General features: G+C 40.8%; 1 protein-coding gene across 1 annotated transcript in view; it reads right to left on the reverse strand.

Moving 5' to 3' along the window:
- Window positions 1-8061: 8061 nt before the first annotated feature.
- cdh7a (cadherin 7a) overlaps window positions 8062-21571 on the reverse strand; it is a 101410-nt gene continuing 87900 nt past the window's right edge. The window contains exons 11-12 of the mRNA XM_070985769.1: window positions 17884-18132; window positions 8062-8711 (exon numbers count right to left, since the gene is read on the reverse strand). Of these exons, the coding sequence (XP_070841870.1) occupies window positions 8197-8711; window positions 17884-18132 (764 nt within the window). The 3' untranslated portion in view covers window positions 8062-8196. The remainder of the gene's footprint in view (window positions 8712-17883; window positions 18133-21571) is intronic.

Here is a 21571-nt window from a genome sequence, read left to right on the forward strand (position 1 = left end):
AAAAGCAAAAATTAACTGCGCCTCACTGGGAGAGGGTTCGTCTCCTGTGAGAACAATTACGCCCGAGCAGATCTTACCTTCCCGGAAACGTGACAAAACTTGCACGGCTCTTTGAAAATATTGCTGAAAACTTTTTTGATGGCTCCTTTTGTTTATCCTTTTCCGTCGCTGACTCCAGTTTGGCAGGAATGCGGGAATATCGCCCTGTTTACTGCAGCAGCTGTGAGCTGCGAGGGGCGGAAGCGGTGGGAGGAGGTTAGTTTTGAATGAAGCAAGATTGAAATATGCCACGGCAGATTTTTTGAATTCCCGAGCTTTCCCACGTGTACATATCCCTTTGTGTGGGTTTACCTGTGAATGCATCTGTTAGTATGTATGTGTTCCTGTTTGGCTAGACTTAGCTGGGGATTGCTTCTCCCCATCCCCTCCTCTAGTGTGTGCAGCATATGGCCATTGTGATGGAGGGTAAAAGGAAATGACAGGCCATTTGAAGATGCTCTAGTCCCTGCATCATGAATAATGCAGAGGGTGCAGCGAGGAGGTTCTCAGCGCAAGCTTCAAAGTTTATCGGCCTCCCCTGTCTCCCTGGGAGAGAGACTACAGTGCTGCGGGGAGATTAGACCGACACTGAGCAGGGACCTGGTCAAACTCAATTAAATACAACCAGGATAATTCCATCCTCTCATTGTGCCATTCGGTTTTATGAGGAAAATAAACCCGGCATGCTCACACCTTGAAACGACAACACAAAGGGGAAAAACAGCCAATGAATTATTAAGCAGGAGGTCTACTGTGCACTCATTTGTTTCGTGTAGAAATATGCAAATTGGAGGATGGCAGAAGACATGATCGATGAGTGTTTTCATCATGTCAAACACTGTAAGATCGCAGATAGTGGGGAGGATTTCAAAATTTTTTCCCATCCCGGACTCACAGTCATCAGCTCAAGGAAGTCAGACTGATAGATTTGAGCAGAGTGGAGGTACTAAAATGCACAGAAGTGGTGTTAAACCACTTTTGATGGGTTGTAATAGTCCCATTGATAGATGATTTATTAGTCATCCTGATTTGAATGTATAATTCTGCTAAATATGACTAAGAAAACCCCCCAAACACCTACAGTAAACCTCAATGTTTGTTTAAATATGCATGTTTCCTTCCACAGTGTCTTTTGAGATCTAATTAGCCCCAAAGCTCCTCCTGATGGCAGATAGGCCTGCAGAAACCCTCCCTGCCACCCAGTCTGTTGTAGCATGTAAGTATTTTCCATGTCTACATGATAAACAAACACTTATGCCACCCACACATTCAGTGCTATATCAAGCCAGGCTTGGCTAATGATGATAAACCTATGTAAAAGTACAAAGTGCTGCTAATTAGGCCTATGTCGATTATGGCTCATTAATACTGATGTTGCCCTGACATGTTTTTGCCAATCATCACTGGAGAGGGCTCCAGTGCATCATTTTCTAATTACTTTAATTCATCATTGTACCGATGCTCTAAGCGTCTTAGTATCAGCTCTGCAGTCACGTGTTTAAATGAGAATTATAGGGACCACATGACCAAAATTGAATGAAAAGTGGGATTGATTTTGCAGAGAGTGGACTGGCCACTCGCTCTTATTGTATTTTGTATGAGATATTGCTAAAAAAAAAAAAAAAAAAAAAAATTCTTTCAACCTTCCGAGGCAAAGAAATTGGATGATGTAATGAGGTTTCTTCAAGGGAGAGATTTCAAAGCTCAGAATGTAAGAAGACAAAGTTTAAAAAGTGGGAAAATGTTCGAAAACAAGATTAAACTAAATATTGTTTTTCAAGGATCGAATACTATCTAAAATGTAATAGTCCTTGGACCAACAGCTAGTATAATGCACGACTAGGTCTATGGAATGTCCTGCCATTGAATGTGCAAATATATTTGCCTCCAACGTGAATTAACTTTGTCTGAGAGCTGAAGAGTTCTCACAATTAGCTTGCTGTTTTTGACCTTTCTGAGACTTGCAAAAAGGCAGTCACTGAAAGCTGAACAAGTCCCTCATCCTGATGACCACAATTCATTTTTTCTACAGTCAAATTTTCCCCCACCGGGCTGCTTTGTAACTCTGACCAATTTGATGTACCAATGAAAAAGCCATCTTGAGTTATTTTCCAGTTATTATCCTAAATTTCTCTTCTTTTTCACCCTATTACCCCAATCTTGCCACTTTGACCTACTTTTCCACTCCCCAGGCACTCAAGGAGCAAGCTGTTGCACTCCTACTCACACACATACCTCTCAAGAGAATTATTTATATTGCCCAGGTCTGGGACTGGTCTAATTTGTGTGGAACTATAGAGTACATAAACCTCAGGTCTGACATTTCTCTTGCTGAAGGCAAGGCGAACTGTGAGCGCTGCTGAGAGAGACAGAGAATAAAACATGGCGCTGCAACGGCCTTTGATCTTCCTTTCCCCCCCTTTTCTCTTTTTCAAAGAACCAGTGAGGAGTCGTCCAGCTGATGCCGGAGCTGGGGCCCCATTTCTCTGCCACCAACAGGCACCCCGGGATGGACGGCCGGCGGATTATTTATTTTTATTTTCGGTCGGTGTGAGAGCTAGAAAACGGAGACAGACTTTCTTTGGAGTTTTGTTTCATGCTGGGTAATCGCAGAAATAAATATTCACCCACATGCATAAATATGCGAGGACTTAGTCCCCAGTTGAGTTAAGCTTATATTTCAACTCATTTCTCAGCCTCTGTGCTAGAGAGGAGGGCAGCTTATACTCGAGGTAAATGTCTTAAACCCCAGCAGAAAGATATACCTTGAGCATATTTTTCACCTGAATATGTGTGCTGAATTCTTGTCATGATTACACGTTAAATCGCTCACGTTTACAGTTCAGTTAATGCATTTTATTCTGGCACAAAGACAGACATCATGTTAATCTCAAAAACACACACTTAAAGAAATGATGCTGTTAATCATGTGCAAGCACTAATACTGCTGTTCCTCACAGAACATTATATATAGGGAGAGTGTTATTGTGCGATAAATGATCTCAGACACCTGTGTCGCATGTGAAGCCAGGATGCGACAGCAGAAAATGATTTCTTTAACGTGCAGCCAAGAGGTCAAAATCTATTAGCAATGTTCCAGCAGGCAGTCTGAGGAAAAGCGTCTTCCTCATCTCGTAGAGAGTCTCTGAAAATGGGCACCTCTTTGTCAGGGCAATTTGTTGATGATGCATGGTTATGATAAGAATTGAGTGAAGTGTCTGTAGCTACCCAGGGTCCCCAGAGCCAAGGCGCCGGGGCCAACAAGAGTAATCAGCCCAGGTCCAGATTGAGCTCTTGATAGCAGAGGGTCCCTGATTGCTCATAAGTACCCCCAGGCAGCAGGCATTTAAGACACTTTCTGCTGATTTTGATTGACAGTTGCTCAATCAAAATCAACATCTGGTCGCAACTGTTATCAGCGCTGGAGTTTACATCACGTCTATGCTCGCTCCGCTGAGATAAAAGCAATCTCACAAACTCTATAAGTGATATACCTGCTGAATCTAATGTCAGCTGTGTCTGTATTGGGGTTTCTAGTGCATTTTTTCATAAAACTTAAAAAGCAAACAGCTGTGGAAGAAAAAGAGGAAAATTTCATTTGAGTTTCAACACTTCAACACAAGTTTTTAGAGTGCGACTGTGTCACTTTTGTTGAACAGTCAGAGTGTCCAGATTAAGCTACACACAATCAACTGTCAGCATTTAGCTAAAATGCTAAAGTACTGTTACAATTGAACACATGGAGTTCAGCACATCTTTAAAGTATTTAAACTTTAAAGTGAGAAGAAGAAGAAGAAGAAGAAGAAGAAGAAGAAGAAGTAACTTTTGCCAAATAGCATACACTTTGGCTACAGGTGACAGTGAAGTGTTAATGCCTAATGCTAAACTATTGTTTTAGCTAAATGCTAAAACTATTGTTTAGCATTTAGCTAAAATGCTAAAGCATTTATACAGCAGCACAAATGGAAGTGGTTTCAGAACACTTTTCTTTTTTTTTTTAGTTATACAAATTTCAAACTGAGACTTTGCAATTTTTGCTGAACAGCTGCCAAAGCAACTTCAAGTGAGACCGTTTTTATGCAGATGACATGCTGCTCTATATTTTTTCAATCTTTGTGATCTTAACAAATGATTGATTCTTCTTGGTTGTCCTCAGGACATCTGAAAGGCCTCTGTGTCCTCCTGTCCCCTAAAACTTGGTGGTTAAATGTTGACAAAAATTAGGTATTAATCATTGCTCCTGCTCCTATTAGAATGTGACGCTGATAAACTTGTCTGTGCCTTCATAACGTCCCTGTTAGATGACTGTAAAGCACTTTTTTTAGGCTTATCAAACATTTAATATTTTCAAATCTTGTTTACTGTGCTACACAGTACAAATAAAAATTATAACAAAATGAAGTTTATTATTATGTTCATTATGAAGTTGGCCAACATAAGCTACTGGTCATACAAGACCATATAAGGTTGTACTAACAAAACCCCAGCGTGTACTGAATTTGGCAACAGTGTGTTTTATTGCATCTGAATACTTTTTAATCTGTAAGAGGAATTATTTCTTCAAATTGTAAAAACAGAAAAATGCATTGAGCATTTTGCCTTTTTTAGGTTTCAGGTTTCATTTGATTCTCTTGGGTTGTTAACAAGAAATTCTATATCTTCTACCTTCATGTGATTATAAATGTCCTCCTACTCCACTTCAAAAGTGTAATCTACTGATTTCCACAAGGACCCTACTCTTTGCTAGCTTTACAAGTGATCTCCGTGGTTTTGAATACACCATGCAAGAGGCTATCATGTGTGGTAAGCCGTGAATATGTAAGAAAGAACACTCTGCTCATCTCTTCCTGTAGGTTTCTGTGAACAGCATCATAATGAGCACACACAGTGACCTTGGTTACTCCTGACTCACACTTAAAAAATCTCAGATGTTTTGTTTTTGTCAGGTTCAAAGCTTTGGAAACTGTGTCAATACCTGTAAGGAGACGACATATTTACCAGGCAAAGATTCATAACAAGCTCATTGCAATGCCTTGCATCACTGTAAATTATTCTGTCAGTTGTAGTCATGAACCTTTGAGTGCTGTCGAGACGCACTGGGAGCTTAGAGACCATAGTTGACTACTTTTAATCACAAATCTACATTATTGTGGGTCATCAACTGGGTTAGAGTTACACATTCGACTGCAGTTATTGCTGAGAGTTCAAAATGACAAAATGGAAGAAGCAGTGCGATCTGGCTTTTGAGTTTGGTTTGAACTCACAGCAAATTCAATCCAATAGTACATTTTCAGATACAAAGTAAAATTGCTGAACAACAGTTATGTTTGTACCATCTTCACAGGGTAAATAAAAGCAGGTAGTGGCCCTATCTGAACCCAAAAATGGCACCATGTAAAGACCACATAAACATAAACAACCACATAAACAAAGGACATGAAAACCAAATAATGGATTTCCCATGGCAACAGTATTTCTAAAATTTATGGCCCTGGTTTGCTGAAGGATCAGTTGGGTCTAATTGAGGCAGTGTATAAGCTCTGTAAGTACTCTTAAACATTCATAGACAAGATCTTTCTTTGTCTCATTTTGGTCTTAAAACCTGAAGTACTGCAGCTTTATTTCCAACTAAAACAATTCTGATCAGGAGGATTAGAGTTTAAATAGCTGCTTATAGATCACATCTGGATCTCCCATATCTGGGAATGACATGTCTCTTAGTCAAGGCTGATTGAAGCTGATGAACTATGGGTTTTATCTCTGGAAATCTGGGGTTTGCATTCTGTGATCGCACGTAAAATTAGACATTGTAAGATTTTTAAGGCTCGCCCATACATTTATTATCCACTTTCTTAAATTTGCATGTTTTTAGCCCAAATTAAGGCCTTTGAAACAACATTTAGTATGCTGTAGGAAGGTAACATTTACAGAGAATAGCAAGAAAGATAAAATGAGAAAAGAAAATTGAATGTTAAAAGTGTACAGACTTTGTTGTAGTCATGGCTTTAGCTACCTCTAAACACACAGATGACACATTCTGGGTGTTTTCTGTGAGATTCTACTGATACGAGGACGATTTTACATTCTGTAATTACGCAGTAATTACACATGGCACATTATTTAAGGGTTCCTCAGATATTCTAGATAGAATATTCTTAGACTTTCCTCTTTATAGGCCAAAATAAAGCCTGTGAAAGTGCAAGAGGCATCCTGCAGAGGGACCAAACTTACAGGGACCATAATTAAGCTCTTCAATAAGTTTAGAAAATAAAGAAACATAAAATATAATTTTTAGAGCATTTGGTTACTGGGTCAAATGAAGACTGTTACTTATACTGTACATGTACATGAGATGCAGTATTTGAACACACCTTTAGTGGAACTTCCGGCTAACTTGCAAAAGACTCCTCAGATGGCAGACGCCGAGCCTCGCAGTCATCACACGGGTCTCCGCGGAGCGTCGGAGCTCTGTGTCAATCAGGCCTTTCAACTACAGAAGTCTGCTTTCTCCCCAGCTCCCTCTTTTGTTCCTTGAGTTCCCCAAATACAAAGATTGAGGTACTGTTTTTTTTTTTGTTTTTTTTTTTAAATCATTGATTATTATTGTTGCAGGCTGTGGTTTATTTTTACAACCTCTGTTTATTTACTCACTTCTGTACGTTCAGGTGGACTGAAAGAAATCCCTTCAGTCTTTTAAGGAACTGAATGTCAATTTTATTTTCAGCAAAAGGATAAAAACATCATCTGCACAATTCTGCCTCTTCAAAATAAATAATAATACATATCGGTTGTACATGTCGACACCCAATCATTGTAACATAATTTGTTTAAGCTGGAAAAAACAAAATCGGCACAATGCGGCACATGATTATTATCATACAGTGTGTCCTTTCACCATCAATAAACAAACCATGGACATTATTGATTTCATTTCTGAATGTCAATATATGCTGGACTCTGCAAACTACAGAAGCAAAATTCATTTACTTACAAACTGCAACTTCACCCAGTTAAGGATTCATATCAGAAAAAAAAATCTTTTTTCTCGAGTCTGGGTGGTGTAAATCTCGCTATCAAACATAACAAGTACTGAACCTTCAGCGAAGCTTCCCCATGTAGCAGACATCCCCAGCCCCCCCCCCCCCAGCCGCCACCCCCCCCCACCCACCCACCCCCCCCCCCACCTCGTACAAAAGCAGAACAACTGAATTTTATAGCTCAGAAATTATACATTGGACCTGGAAATACAAAGGCGGAAGAAAAAACAGACTCAGACAAACACTACATTGCAACATCTGCAAAATGTATTGTTAGGAGAATAAGAGAAATTATATGCTTTCCTGTTTCACCCAGTGGAGACATCAAACTGACAAGAGCATCATTCTTTTTATTATTTCCACAACTTATGTCTTCACGTCACCTCCTTAGCACATCAACTACTTGTTTATACTGTATGTGCGCAGTTGCACTTTTCATATAGTGTTGAGACTAATGACAGAGGCCATGAATAATGTGGCTCTGTCATTTTAATGTTTATGAAAAACAGCTTCTCTTCACCCTGCTTCCCAAACCCCTCCAAAAAAAAGAAAAAGAAGAAGAAAAAAAAAACCCATAGAAATTGTTGTCAAATTTCATATGAACAGTCAAGAGACTACTGATTAGCCGCCAGGGACACAGCATTTCATGAGAAACCTTAATGTTTTTTTTGTTTTTTTTTTAGCACAAAGATAGCAAAGGAATGCATCAAAGCAAGAGTGCTGGGCCCGTGCCCATCGCTGGAATGAAAGGACAGGTGCCTCCCTGTAAAAATGCTCCAACATGTATGCATTCTGCAGTCACTGGTTGGAGTGGAGCCCAAATTCAGAAACCTTTAATGTCTTTTGCACACAAGGTTTCCTCCTTAGTCGAGCCACTTTTGAAGTCTGTGTCAAAACTCACCATGGCGCGCTTTTGAAAATCCATACAAGGAGGTAAACAAACCGAAAACCTTTGAAGTCAAAGTGTTTTTCTTTCAATCTCTCTTGCGTTGTCTTTGAATCTTTTCCTCCAATGCACTAAGGCAGACAAAATCATTTTCTCTGACAATAAATTACTCTTTTTTTTCTTTTTTTTTTTTTGTTTTAAAGTCCGGCAAATGTTAAGAGAGACATTTAGGGGCTATGAGAAGACGCTGGTGCCATCGCTGTTGCCGTACAGGTCGGCCAGCTTTTTGAAGCGAGGTCCCCAGTTGCTGAGATAGTCATAGTTCTGATCTGAGTCTGTACTTAGTGACTCCAGAGAGCTTAGCGACTCTGCTACAGAGCCGCTGCCTTCAAAAGCATACGTCTGCAGAGAGTCATATGGGGGAGCTGACGGGTCCACATCAGCATCCTTAAGTCGCTCCCAAATAAACTCTCGAAACACCACGTTGTCCGGCAGGGATTTATAGGACGGGCGGGTAGCTGATGGGTAATGAAAGAAGGTAGGAGTATCTGGTGTGACATCTCGCCGCACGTTGGGGTCTCTGATGACATTAAGGTTGCGGAGGGTAACCATGTCGAAGGCCTCCGTGTCCTCCTCTCCGCCACCCTCGTCATCGTAACGGACGATGTTCTCTCTGATGTCCCTCTCCTCCTCAAGGATCAGGGGCTCCTTCCTCCTCCGACGCATTGTCACGATTAGCAGAACCATCACTGCAGAGAAAGGGAGAGATGTCTGAGTGCTGACTGACAATGTGCATATTCTCTGTGCCAGTCAGCTGAAAAGATGTGTGGCTTTTAGAGGAGCTGAATACACTATGACAGTGATTACCAACCAGAACGAGTACCACAGGGGGTACTTCTGCAGCTTCCAGGGGGTACATGGAGGGACTGTAGAGTAGGCTAGCTCAACAAAATATGTGTGCGTGTGTGTGTGTGGACATAAATCTGTTGACACAGTCACTCTGTGGGGACTTGTCTTCCCTATGGGGCCAAAACAAAACAAAACTCAAGTTCCCCATAATGTTAATCATAAACTTTTCGGGTGAAGACTTGGGTTCAGGTTAAGATGAGGGTTAGGGTTAAGTGTACGTAAAGGTTGGGGTTGGGGTTAGGCAGAAAGTGGTTGTAGCGTGCGTGTGTATGGATGGGTGTGTGTTTCCAGCACATATAGTCATAAACTCACAGTATTGTATTGCAAGTATTGGACCAACAGTTCAAATTGTTACCTACAAAGTACTGAATAAACAGCTGAAATTGTCATCTAAAATTAATGGATAAATAATACAAATAAGGTTGAATGGATGCTATCAGTAATGAAAAAACTGTAGCTAAAGCTAAAAGTAATGAATAAACAGCTGACATCATTAACTAAAAATTATTAATGAATGGTTGAAATATCACCTCCAGCAAATGCAGACTTAAACACTCGAGCATTGACAGTTTAGTTGTATGCAAATATTAGGCTAACAATATCCACTTCTTTTATACCACTGACAGTGTTAAATAAGACCCTGTCTAAACTCAAATCAAATAAACACATTTGAAACATGACGTGGTGTCAGTGAAGGGGATTTAACGGGACTAAGGGGGTACATCTGACAAAAAAGGTTAAGAACTGTGAATCCAATCAGAGTTTACAAAACTAAACCTGGAATGTAATATACTGTGCCCCTCTGTGGTTTCCCCCCACCTGCATTTTGCTTCGAGACGTCAAGACTCCACCACACTGAAATCTGTGGCCCTCTGAGATCCTACCAGGAGCCCTCCTCCAACCCCTGCTCCCTCTCCCATACATTATTGCTGAAAATAACTCTACGCCCAAGCAAACTGGCAAATGTCTAATGATCCTCTATCCATCAATGTCAAGCTGGTGCCAGTGAAATATCGTTCCATGAGCCCATATTTCTTTTCCTCCTCGGCATCGAGCTACTGCAGGCAGCAGTGGAAGAGGCCCAGGAACCAAATTCAAACACCACTTCACACCCTCTAATAAGGGAGCAAATGGAAGAGATGGAAGGGAGAAAAGTGTCGCATGGAAAGGCTGCAGGAGATGAATGGGTAGCTCTCTGTTGGATATTTGGTGACTGCGGGTACCCTACAACAGCAGCACTAGTGCAGTTTTTGTGGAATACTTGGAATGGTCCCTCCAGTCTAATAACCTCTACTAATATCCGTGACACTTTTTTTAGTGCTTTAAGACAGAACGGCAAACATTTCTGTGGAAGATTGTTTCCTCTGATTTGAGGAACTCGAGTCATTCTAAATTCTATTCAATTCAGTAGGGCTTCTCCAAAGTGAATTACAAAGTGCCACATTGAAATAGAATATTCTCAGTGCTTTCCAGCAAAGCTCTTTAGGGCTTAATGCCTAGAAGGCAGCTACGATGCGTCACACACTGGAAGTGAGCCAACATCCAATCACGCCCTACTAGGATGAGCAGGTAGATGGCCGAGAATACAAATAGTCAGTGTCAGGTACCAAGGGTCCTGTAAGAAATGATTTCCAGTCCAGACAGTTGAGTAAACGTGCAACCATGATGCTGCAGGAGCCCCTCTCTTCATAACACATTTCTGATGATGTACACTGAATGGAAAACAGAGATCAATTTAGTGCTACAAAGGCTTTTGCTGTAATTGAATTGTTTAAATGATCTACCCCGCACAATCGATACTGAACAAGGTGAGTTTTCTGTGCTGCCCTTTTCTTACCAGCATGCATCGTTGAATGCACTTTTCTCATTAGAGTATTTTTTTCCACGTGCCGTGTGATTGTGGTGTACCTGCAACTGATTATTCACTCATTCTGTCACACACACGCTCGCTATGTTTCTGTTCTGCAGTGCACTTTCTAAGAGGGATGTCACCTTGCAACAAAAGGAGGATTTATGTTTGTAGTAGTGTCATTCTTTTGTTAAAAATAAAACATCCTTCCCAAATGCTTAAAGGTGCCGAAAACCTATAATCACAATTAGCTTCTTACTAAACACGACATGACTGCAAAAGTTTCAGAAGAAAGTTAAAATAGTGGTTTTCTGAGCTGGTCTTACTGGTCTGTAGTGGGAGTGATGTTCAATCCTTTCTCATTCCCAGGCTGTCAAATACTGATATTTTTATCACGCCCCTCATACAGATGCACAAGGTTCAGCATCTGTACGAAACGCCTACAAAAAACCTCTCTGTCAGAAAGCCTTTCTGTAAGAAAGCACTCCTGTCAGAAAGCCTTTCTGCCAGAAAGCCTTGATAACATGAGGCTAACATTGTAAAACAGTTGTATTTTTTTAGCTTTAGGCATCAACATGACTTGGTTAGGGTCAGAGTAAGATAATGGTTTGGATTAAAATAAGTACCTTTACGTATACTTAATATGTATATATAAATTCACTTACGTATGTAAAGTGAAATAATGACTTCTGCTTTCAAACGTGACACAAACATCAGCCTCTGGGGTAAAGCCCTACGGTTCCGTCCACCTCAACCTCCTCAGTAGGGTTCCTTTGTTGCTCATATGCTACGTCACCTCATTCTGAGTTTCTTATATTGCCATGTATGGGTTTATATTTGAGTTAGTTGAAAGAACGCTCTGTTAGATCACATAACTCCATGCACCAATCAGGATTTAGCTGTCCAGTAGTTGCTTAGGTTGCCAGCTCAGTCAAATCACTTTTCCATTGTTAAATTCATACTAAACAGTACATACGTTTGTTTTTAAACTTTAATTGACTGAACTTTGATTGCCCATTTAGCCATGACTATTCAATGTCCTAATAGTTCAGTTTTCAGGGGCTTGAAATCAGACAGTGGTTGCTGATAGGATGTCCCACAATACATTGTTGTATCCCTCAGCTACGCTAAATAGCTAACGGATGTCCTCAATTAGACAGCAAAGTATTCTGAATTGAACTATCAATACTTTAAACTGTCAACTGATTGTGTAGAGTACAATGTCCAATCGATTGTTCCTTTAAAACTCTTTATCTGGCTGGACAGAGCGTGCGGCCACAGTTTAGGTTCTGATTAAAGCCTGATTTGATGGGACCAGCTGTTCAGTATCTGCTGCACATATAAAAACAGCATGTGATATTTTTCATGGCCAACTTGTACACAAAGCCAGACAGAATATTTTTACATACAGAGCAAAGCACCAATTATGGAACTTATCTTAGGAATCCTCAAATCCTGTTTCCCCATTCATGTTGTTTTATGCTAAACATAACACACTATTTATAGTAAACACCTTATCTTTTCTCTAAAACTGTAATGTCTTTGATGAACTCAGGGTTATATGCATACATTTATCCAATCAACTGACCATTAGTCCATAAGATCATAGTAGGAGTTGTGTATTATGTTGTTTCAGTCATCATAGACTTTGTTTACATTTCCAGAATAAAGTATGATTTATTCATTTCTGTGAATGGAGACCAACAGTCCTCCAGGGCTCCATGCTCGCTAACCTCAGCCCATTTTTGACTGATCAAATCAAGTCTGAAGGATCTGATTTTAATTTCTCCACTAAATATACATCGGCCACATACTCTATTGCTCTTAGAAAATAAATAATAAACAAATAATTGGATTTTGTTTATTTTTCAATCAGTTTTGACCATATGTTATGGTTGATTTGAAATGCAATTAAAATCTCAGTTTCAACATTTTGAACACACTTACAGTTTTCAGCCCCTCTTTCTAAAAAGCTCTGTAACTACTGGGGCTGCTTAAAAAAATCATTATTTTTATTGTTATTGTTTAATCTTATTATTTTCTAATTTGATTGATTAATTGTTAGGTCTATAAAATGTCAGGAAATAGTGAATGACCAAGGTGGTCTTCAAATTGCTTGTTGCCTGTCTGACCAACAGCCCAAAACTTGAAGATATTCAGTTTACAATGCTGTAAAACTGAGAAAAAAAGCTAATCTTAAGATTTAAGATGGTGGAACCAAGGAATGTTTGGCCTATTTGCTTCATAAATGACTTAAACTAGTATGACTTAGCTGAAATGATACCATAACTGTTTATCAAATGAGATTCAAACTTTCATCAACTATTCCTTACAGAAAGGTATTTTTCAGTCCATTTCGATCTTTAAATGCTGCCCCTTGGCTTTGTCAACTGGAAACATGGCATCAATTGTCACAGTTACGCCGACGATACTCAACTCTATATTGCTATTCTAGCTCAACTAGGATAACACAGAGGTACTTGTCACTGGAGCAGAGGCCCATAGAGAGAAAATGAGCTCTGATTTGGCACTAAAAACCTTGGTGTCTTCACAGACTCTATTTTAAGTTTCAACGCCCACATCTGGAAAGTGTCCAAATCTGCCTTTGATTGCTTGACCAGGACTAGAAAAAGACCACATGTCAGAACTGTTTTAAAATCGCTCAACTGGTTACCGGTTTCTGATGCCTGCCAGTTGTTTTAGCTCTGGCGACTACATTTTTGGATGTGCAATGATAAAAACACTTTGGCTTTAAATTTTTAAATGAAAAGAACAGAGAACAACAAGTGTGGAAGAGAGAAAATTAAGTCCAGACTCTCTCCTGTACGGAGGACACAGCAACATTCGGCACCACAACTTGACAAAGGGCATAGAGACGCACAAAACCTCCACTAAAACTTCTACATTTTATTCTTTATCACTGCTGTTGTGTGTTTGCTGTGATTCAAGCTGCTTTCATGGTTTCTTTGTTACTGCTGATGTTTTCTGTCAGACTGTTTACTGTGTATCTGTCCACATTGTGCGTGCTTCTTTATTGACTTCACATTTCTGTTTTTATTTTGTTCCATGTATCCTTCTGCAAGCTGTTAGCACTTTTTATCCCAATTCCCCCACAAGAGGTCTTTTTAGCTTTTGCCAGGCTGTCATTAATCTGCTCTTAATTGACTTGCTCAGTTAAGAAAGGGCTGATTTGCCTTTTCTCCCTCTTTTTATTTTTAGCATGTCAACCAGTGCTGCAATGATGGCAAATACTCTACAGATTTTAAACACACAAACCTGATGCAACCATTCGCAGGTTACAATGCACACAGTTGAGCCTAAAGATTGGATAAAGAGGAATTGTTCGCTGTCTAAACACAGACAAATAAAGAGAGACACAGACAGGGAGCAACACTGAACACCGGAGACAGACAGTAAAATGAGAACCAGATGAATAGACGTGAAGATTTATAGAATGAGTCTGATAAGACAGAAATAACTGTCTGGAGAATCAGAGGGCTACGTAATGTCCTAATTGGCCCTCTGGAGGATTGAGCAATACCTGACCTGTACAGGGAAAAAAGGCTCTGGATCTTAACAAGATAATGATCGTCTCCCTAGTTTGGATGTTCCATCCAAAGTGACTGTATTATTAAAAAAAAAAGGTTTCAAATGACATTTACAAAAAACACAGTTGTGCCCAGGCATTTTTAGTTGTATTACTGCAAGGAGTGGAGGACAAGCTCAGTAATTAAATCTAAAAATATCAACCTATGATTAATGACCACTTAGCTTATGAGTACGTAGAGCCAAAGCGAATGCGCACACAGCTCTGCGTGGTTTAAAGGCAGGCAGGTGGAAACTGAACTCTTTGTATCAACTGTAGTGACTGAAGTTCTCAGACACAACTGATGGATCCGGAGACAAGTAGAGTGGCACTCTGAAGAGCTCTCCACACGCGCCACGCATTGTAGTTATTAGACTCAGTCATGACGACAGATGACTAGAATCAGTGTGTTGCTGGCAGGAGTGTGTGTTCCTCTCACCTGATGAGAAAGCGAGAGATTGATGTAGGGAGGAAGGGGAAGGAAAAAAAAGCAGCAGATTTAAGACTGACAGCTCCCGAGGATGACAGCAGCGAGACGCCGGCGTGGGTCTTACTCTGGTTCGTGCCTCACCCTAAACAATACAATCGCACGCAATCACAGCCTCAATTGCTACCCAGGAGATTGAAAGAGGTCTTGATGGAAGACCATCAAGGAAGATCAGAATAAAGGATCGGGCCGAGCGGTCGCGCATGGGCTGTTAATAGATGGTAAGAAGGAGGGGCTGTGCGAGGGGGAGAGAATATGCACAAAGAGGAAACGGAGAAAAGAAGGAAAGAGGCTGATCCAGTTGAGCAAAACAGACTGATGGGGACAGCTGAGAACACACACACACTCACACAAACACAGGGACAAGGCAACTTGGAGGTATATTAAACTGCAGGCCATTAGTTCTAAGCCTGTGGCCTCAGGCCATGCTGCACAGAATAGAGCCAGCTTTCATTAGCAATGCCGGGTTCAGGGTTGTAACGTATTTCCCCCTGTTGCTCTTTTGAAGTTTTCATTCATCACTAAAACGTATTCTGTTGCAATAAAAAGAAGGCAAACTTCAAGGGGAGTGGAATAAAAAGCAAAGTTTGACCCCATCAAAGGACTCGTTTCAGTTATTGTAAATGCTGTTTAGATCCTTTCAATGAAGCTCACCAAAGCGTTAAACTGTGACTCTGCCCTGATGTGGTAACGCTTTGTCTGTGGGTTTTATGAGTAATAATGCAGCCCGGAGGTGATGGCTCAGCGCTGCAATATCTTTAAGGTTATGTTAATGAATTCTCATTTACAAGTGTCTTCACTAACATCTTAACATATGGCATTAACACTAGAAAACAGAAGCGGGGGAGTGGATGTCCTTGAAAGGCAGTATTCTATACAGCCGTTATCCTCTGACCTTCACGAAATATTAGAATAAAGCTTATAAAACACACTGAAACGTATCTCGGGGAAGCCATCGTGAGAGCTCCTGCAGATGAGAAAATGATCTAAAATCTGAAATCTCATCACTGACTCAGGCTGCCTTCAGGCACCGCTTTCTCTCAATGAAAATGCTCGTCATTACACTTTATTTTTTAGCTTAGTGCGCTCAAAGGCAGGAGGAGCACTGTCACATTTCTGACACATAATCCTGACTGCCAACAGACGGTTGTAAATATCTTCCCGAGACTTCAACATAAAGTGTGAATACTTTACATACATACATCTTGTATTTATTTGTGTCCAGTCGAGTTAAAATGTACGTATTAATTCAAGGTAACAGCCACAGGTGATCGCATATTCCATCAGCGAACAAACCACAGAATTAATTTTACCACCTTAATGCTCCGCAAACACCACAAGCACTCCAAAATTCCCCCCAAAAACCAGTATAGCGACTCTAGGTAATTGATCCTGTTGGCAGGATTTCAGTAACACCATTTTACTTGTAAACATCCAGGCTGCTATTCAGAGCTGGCAGAGCAGAGGTCACATGTATTTACCAAAGTGGAAATATGAGGGGAAGATAACTCCCCTCAGGTTTGACATTTGCAAGACCTCAAGATGCAACTCTGTTTTAGCAAAGCTTCTCTCACACATTCAACTGCCTGAAGAATACATAACAGCGAAGACAAGTCTGAGTGGGTTGTAAATACTGAGGTAAGCAGTGTTTTGTAGTGCAGCACTGTACGTCTGCATTACCTCCACTTAAATGTGAACTTAAATCTGAACTGCAAAGGTTGTTAGCTTAAATATATTCCTGCTGCACCTGGACAAACAAATGGAGCCTGTGAGGTAGTTCGGGCTCATAACCTGAACATGAAGCGATGCTGGAGTCTATTTAAGCTGTCCATGCCCCGGCCGGTCTGTGCTAAGGGACTTTTTGGATCGTTTCCTTATGCTGAAAGGAAGGCAGTGGGAAGGTCCTTTGAAATGTCCTCATCTCTGATTCGTGCACTCTCTGGAACAGCTGTCAAGAAGAAACATCTGCAACACACCTGGCCAGATGACTGTCAGAGAGATCTTGCACATATCAGGCTAAAACACCGTCTTATTTCATTTGTATTTTTTGAATTTAATTTGATAATACAAAAAATAGAGAGTGGCTGGAATAATTCTGATGTCTTTATCATTTTAAGATTTTTGGAAGGGAGGGTTCTTTTCGTTTTAAGTTAAAGGCAGGGCCAAAGAAACTATTAGTGATGCTTTTTATCAAATGAAATACCAGATTCAGCCTCCTCTCCCCACCCCAGTAATTTTCATGCAGTCCCTAATGTAATGCTCATTTGCTTACTATCTGTAACTCGGCGGCTAGTCCTTCATAAGCTCACATGTAAACAGTCCAACGATGGGAGCTCAAGACAGCTTTGTGGAGTCACAGTAATGTTTGTGCAGCGCTTTCTGCTGCTGCTCTCTGGCATTCAGTGATTGGGTGTTGCTTCGTCATCTGTCATATTAGCCATTACGGCTAATTGACTTGGCCACAAACACACATTTGAATGCAAATGTATAGTTTTCCCGCCCTGTTGTTAGAAAGTTAGCACAGCAGCTATCTTTCCAAATGTGCTTGCATCAACGGTCGATGTGACCTATTTGGCTGGGGGGTCTGCTTTTGATTTTGCTTGGTGCTAATTTCTGATTATGTGCTGCTGCCATCTACTCATGTGCTCTAAGGACATTTTCTTTTAGTTGTTAATTAACTGTTGAGATCTGAGGACATGGCACGTTTGTCAGAATAAGTCAGTGAGCAGTGGTGGAACATAATTAAGCACAATTCTGAGACACTTGAACTTGACTTGAGTATTACTGCATTACTTTAATAAATAGTACACTTCATACTGCACTACATGTGTTTCACTGCTTTCTGTTATTTATATGAAAAAATCAACTTAATATCAATCACTTTTACTTGTAATGAAGTATTTTTACATTGCAGTATTGCCACTTTTACTCAAGTAAAGGATCTAAACACTTCTTCCTCTTCCACTGGAGGCAAGCAACACCACGGTGAGCTGTAAACAACCCCCCCAGTTCAAATGTCTTCACCCCAACCTCTCCCACAAGTTGTTAGATGGACTTTTGTTTCTGACTCCGAGGTAATACTTATCTTACCCAGAAGTGTGATGATGCAGCCTAAAATAGCCAGGAGGGCGCCGGTGCTGAGGCCAGTCGCAGTGTAGGCCACAGCTCCACAAGACAAGGCCACGCCGTCAGAGTCACAGTCGCACACCCGCACTGAGAGTGTGTTTGTGCTGCTGAGGGCAGGACTTCCACTGTCCACTATCAACACTGGCAGCCGGTACACAGGCTGCTCCCGTCTCCTGAAACCACCTCGCTTCGTCAGTACGGACGCTGTGTTGTCTGCGAAACAAAATCGAAACATACATCGGTCAGATTTGTAAGAAAAAGCCTGTAAAGCTGCATTTAATGTGCACATGAAGTTTATTGGCTTTAAGTTAACCGTGATCTGCATATATATGACTAGCAAGGGGCTGAACTTCTATTCTGTAATAATTGCTGTGCTTTGGTTGTGCACTTCGAAATGATTTTACAGTATTAAAATCAGCAATGCCAACAGATGGTGTCATTAACACAATTCATTATAATACACACTGTGGCGTTGCTCCCTGATCTTGACCACCTGTTGGCTAATAACAGCTTTGGTTTGATGGTAAAATCATATAGGAATCTCAGCTTATGAGAGAGAGAGAGAAAGGCAGCCAGAGGAGAACAATATGCCATTACACCAGCTAAAAAAGCCATTTCATGACAACTTTTTCAATAGACTGAAATGTGCTTTCAAATTGAACAGTCACAATTGAAATGTAGATTTCGCCTTGATGGACAACTCCTTTGTTTTTCTGGGTGATATTAAGATTTCTCTTTGCTTTGCTCTCAGAGTTTTAGAACAAGGTGAAAATAATATGGAGATGGGTTCTTTTGTGAATGCCACATTAATGAAATCAACAAAATGTTCTCTCGGGTGAAGAGAAACACACAGTTGGTTGGTAACATCTGTGACGGGTAGAAAATTAACCCCAAATTGTTAAATAAATATGCTCTAGTACAAAATTTGAATTTTGAATGTGACTGCCAAATAATTAATTCCAAAGCCATGAGATGCTACATCGGCCTCCACTCTTCTGGTTTCAGGCTTTCTACAAGATAGAGGAAACTGGATGCAGGGATTTGCTCCCATTTAGCCACAAGACCATTAATGAGGTCAGGCACTGATGTTGGGCAGTAAGTTCTAGCTCGAAGTCTGTGTTCCGGTTCATCCCAAATGTATTGGATGGGGGGATTGGCTCTGATCTGATCCCTGACCTGATTCCTGACCTTCCACAGCAACCTGGGAAAACCATTATTTTAACGAGCTGGGTTTGTGCTCGCAGCCATTGTCATCTTAAAACAGGAAAAGGCCTTTCTCGTACAAGCCCGGTATCTAAAGGAATCGCGTTCCGGTTGGACAACGCAGCAAAGCGGAATGTAAGGGTGTGAAGGATGACGTGGTGGATAAATGTGTGCTGTGTTCAACTTTTTTAAGTGGGAGACCAAAGTATGGGTCCCATTACTGCCCTGCAATTAGCCCTGTTCCCTAAAACTAGCCACCAACCCTACGTGAACTTTAGTTAAGCTACGTGTTTTAGTTGCCTAACCTTAAAGGTATATTGTGTAAGAACTGGCCACCTGTCGAAGATCACTCCAAACAAACACGAGGCAGTTATCTATTTGCATATAGCTATATGTTTGCCACAATCATAATCCAAAGCACAGTGGTTTGGACCCATCAATGTCCTATGAGGAATGACTGGCAGCTATGGGCAGACATGGTTTAGGTGTGTTGACAGCGTGACTCAAAATCAACAATGGCGGCTCCTAAAGAGGTGAGCCCACATGCTGTTACAGCGTCAGTTATATCAGAACTTGAGAGCATTTCTTCACTGAAAGACATATCAAATAAAGCTATTTCTGAATAACCAACCTGTCCTGAAAATAACTATACTGTATAGGGCATGCCTAAGTTGAGACATGTTGTATAAGGCATGCTCCTGTAAATTGAGAGTATAAGAAAGGACGTAACAACGACACCATTTTGAGGCATGCTTCCGGTGACCTGACCAATGTTAGTCCAGTATTCACTCTCCTTTTAGCTCTGGTTCATCAACTCCTGGGGGAAATATCTGGCTCTTTAGCTGCTAAATGCTGCACTTTGTTCAGCAGCGTTGTCTGTCTGTCTCCCTACACTTAATCATACTGTTGTGCCCAAGCACCAGTATTGCAGGGAAATCATTGTGAAAATGTTGGAATGAAATGATATGAATGACTTTTTGCAGAACTGCCCAGGATTTACTTTCATGCCTGATAATGTTGATGTACATACTCAACATATTAAAACCAAGGTAAACTGTGTGTTCCCAGGGAACCTTTTCTCAGCAAAGCTATCAAAAACCGTCTTCCAGCCAAGTTGCTTGTAATCTGCTGAGAGGTTAGCCGAAACATCATTTACCACTCACGGGTCTGCACTCACATGGATTACTGTGGCACAACCTGGCTGCTGCTGCTGCTGCTGCTACCTCTGAAATGTAACATGGCAGCCTTGAACAAAACACTCAACACAGGGAATTACCTCAGAGAGTGTCAGCTCTGCACATGTTTTAAAACGCAGTGGGGGTTCATGTAAGCAACCGATGATGTACTCACGGCACAATTCTCATGTCTTTAAAGCTATATGCAAATGAACGCTTAAGTTTTCCTGTAGGAGAAGCTAATTTTGTTCATTTGCCCACTGGTTTGCGTGTAGGTGGTTGAGCAAATCATCGGGGTACAAAGGTAGTTTTCAGCCCGTGTGTTAAGGTTAAAGTTACTCTGTGATATAGTATGTAGAGACCTTGCACAAAGCAGAACAAGGCTGGATTGTAGCACAAATTGAGTTATCTCAGTTGTGCTCCAGTTGCAGCAGAATGGTTTGTTTTTGCATTCAGTTTTGATGAACAATTATAAAGAAAGAGTCGTGAGGGCATTGTCATAGCAGAATTATGGTTTCATTTGGCACGGCTGGGCACGCTGGGAGGCACCAGTTACTCTGTGCTTCTTCTCCTGAGTCAGATTGCACAGTAGATTGTGTCCAGATAGAGGGCAGATATAGAGAGCTGGAGTGAGCAATGGCCAAAGTGTCAATTGCATTGCTGCAAGGCTCAATTCAAAAGCAGCAAATAGACCGTACCTAACTTGACCAACACCTTCAACAGACTCCGACCGAAGGCCACTGGCAATTTTCTCAAGGGAGTTTTTGATTTAGCAGCTGTATGCAACAGGGTTGATCTGACACTTGGAGCTTTGACAAGGACGCAGACATTTAACTTTAAATTGGCGACTGACTTCAGGGTTTCTGCAGAGTTCACCAAGTTTAATTTAGGACTTTTTAAGACCACATAGAATGCAGCTAGATAACCTTCATGATGCTGTCAAAAGTTTGAAAGTACCCTGGAAAACCAGTAGGGATGATAAGAGTTATTTGTCAGATTTATGTTGATGTTAGTACAATTTTTGTAGTATTATATTATCCTAATGTTATTATGATTAAAGCATAAGTTCATCGTTTTTCAAGACAACATAAATAACAGTCAAGTACTCATACCGACACCAAAACTGATTTTTCTCCCTGTCATCATTCCTCCCTTTCATACTGGCCATTAAAAGTTCCCCCGCTAATGAGGTGAGTCGGTGTCAGTGATAGGGGACCAAATCCACAGTCCTTGTTCAAAAATGTGTTAAAAGGTTTATCTGAAGTTAATATGAA

Source organism: Chaetodon trifascialis, chromosome 18 (genome assembly GCF_039877785.1).
Source record: "Chaetodon trifascialis isolate fChaTrf1 chromosome 18, fChaTrf1.hap1, whole genome shotgun sequence".
In the NCBI taxonomy this organism is placed as follows: domain Eukaryota; kingdom Metazoa; phylum Chordata; class Actinopteri; order Chaetodontiformes; family Chaetodontidae; genus Chaetodon; species Chaetodon trifascialis.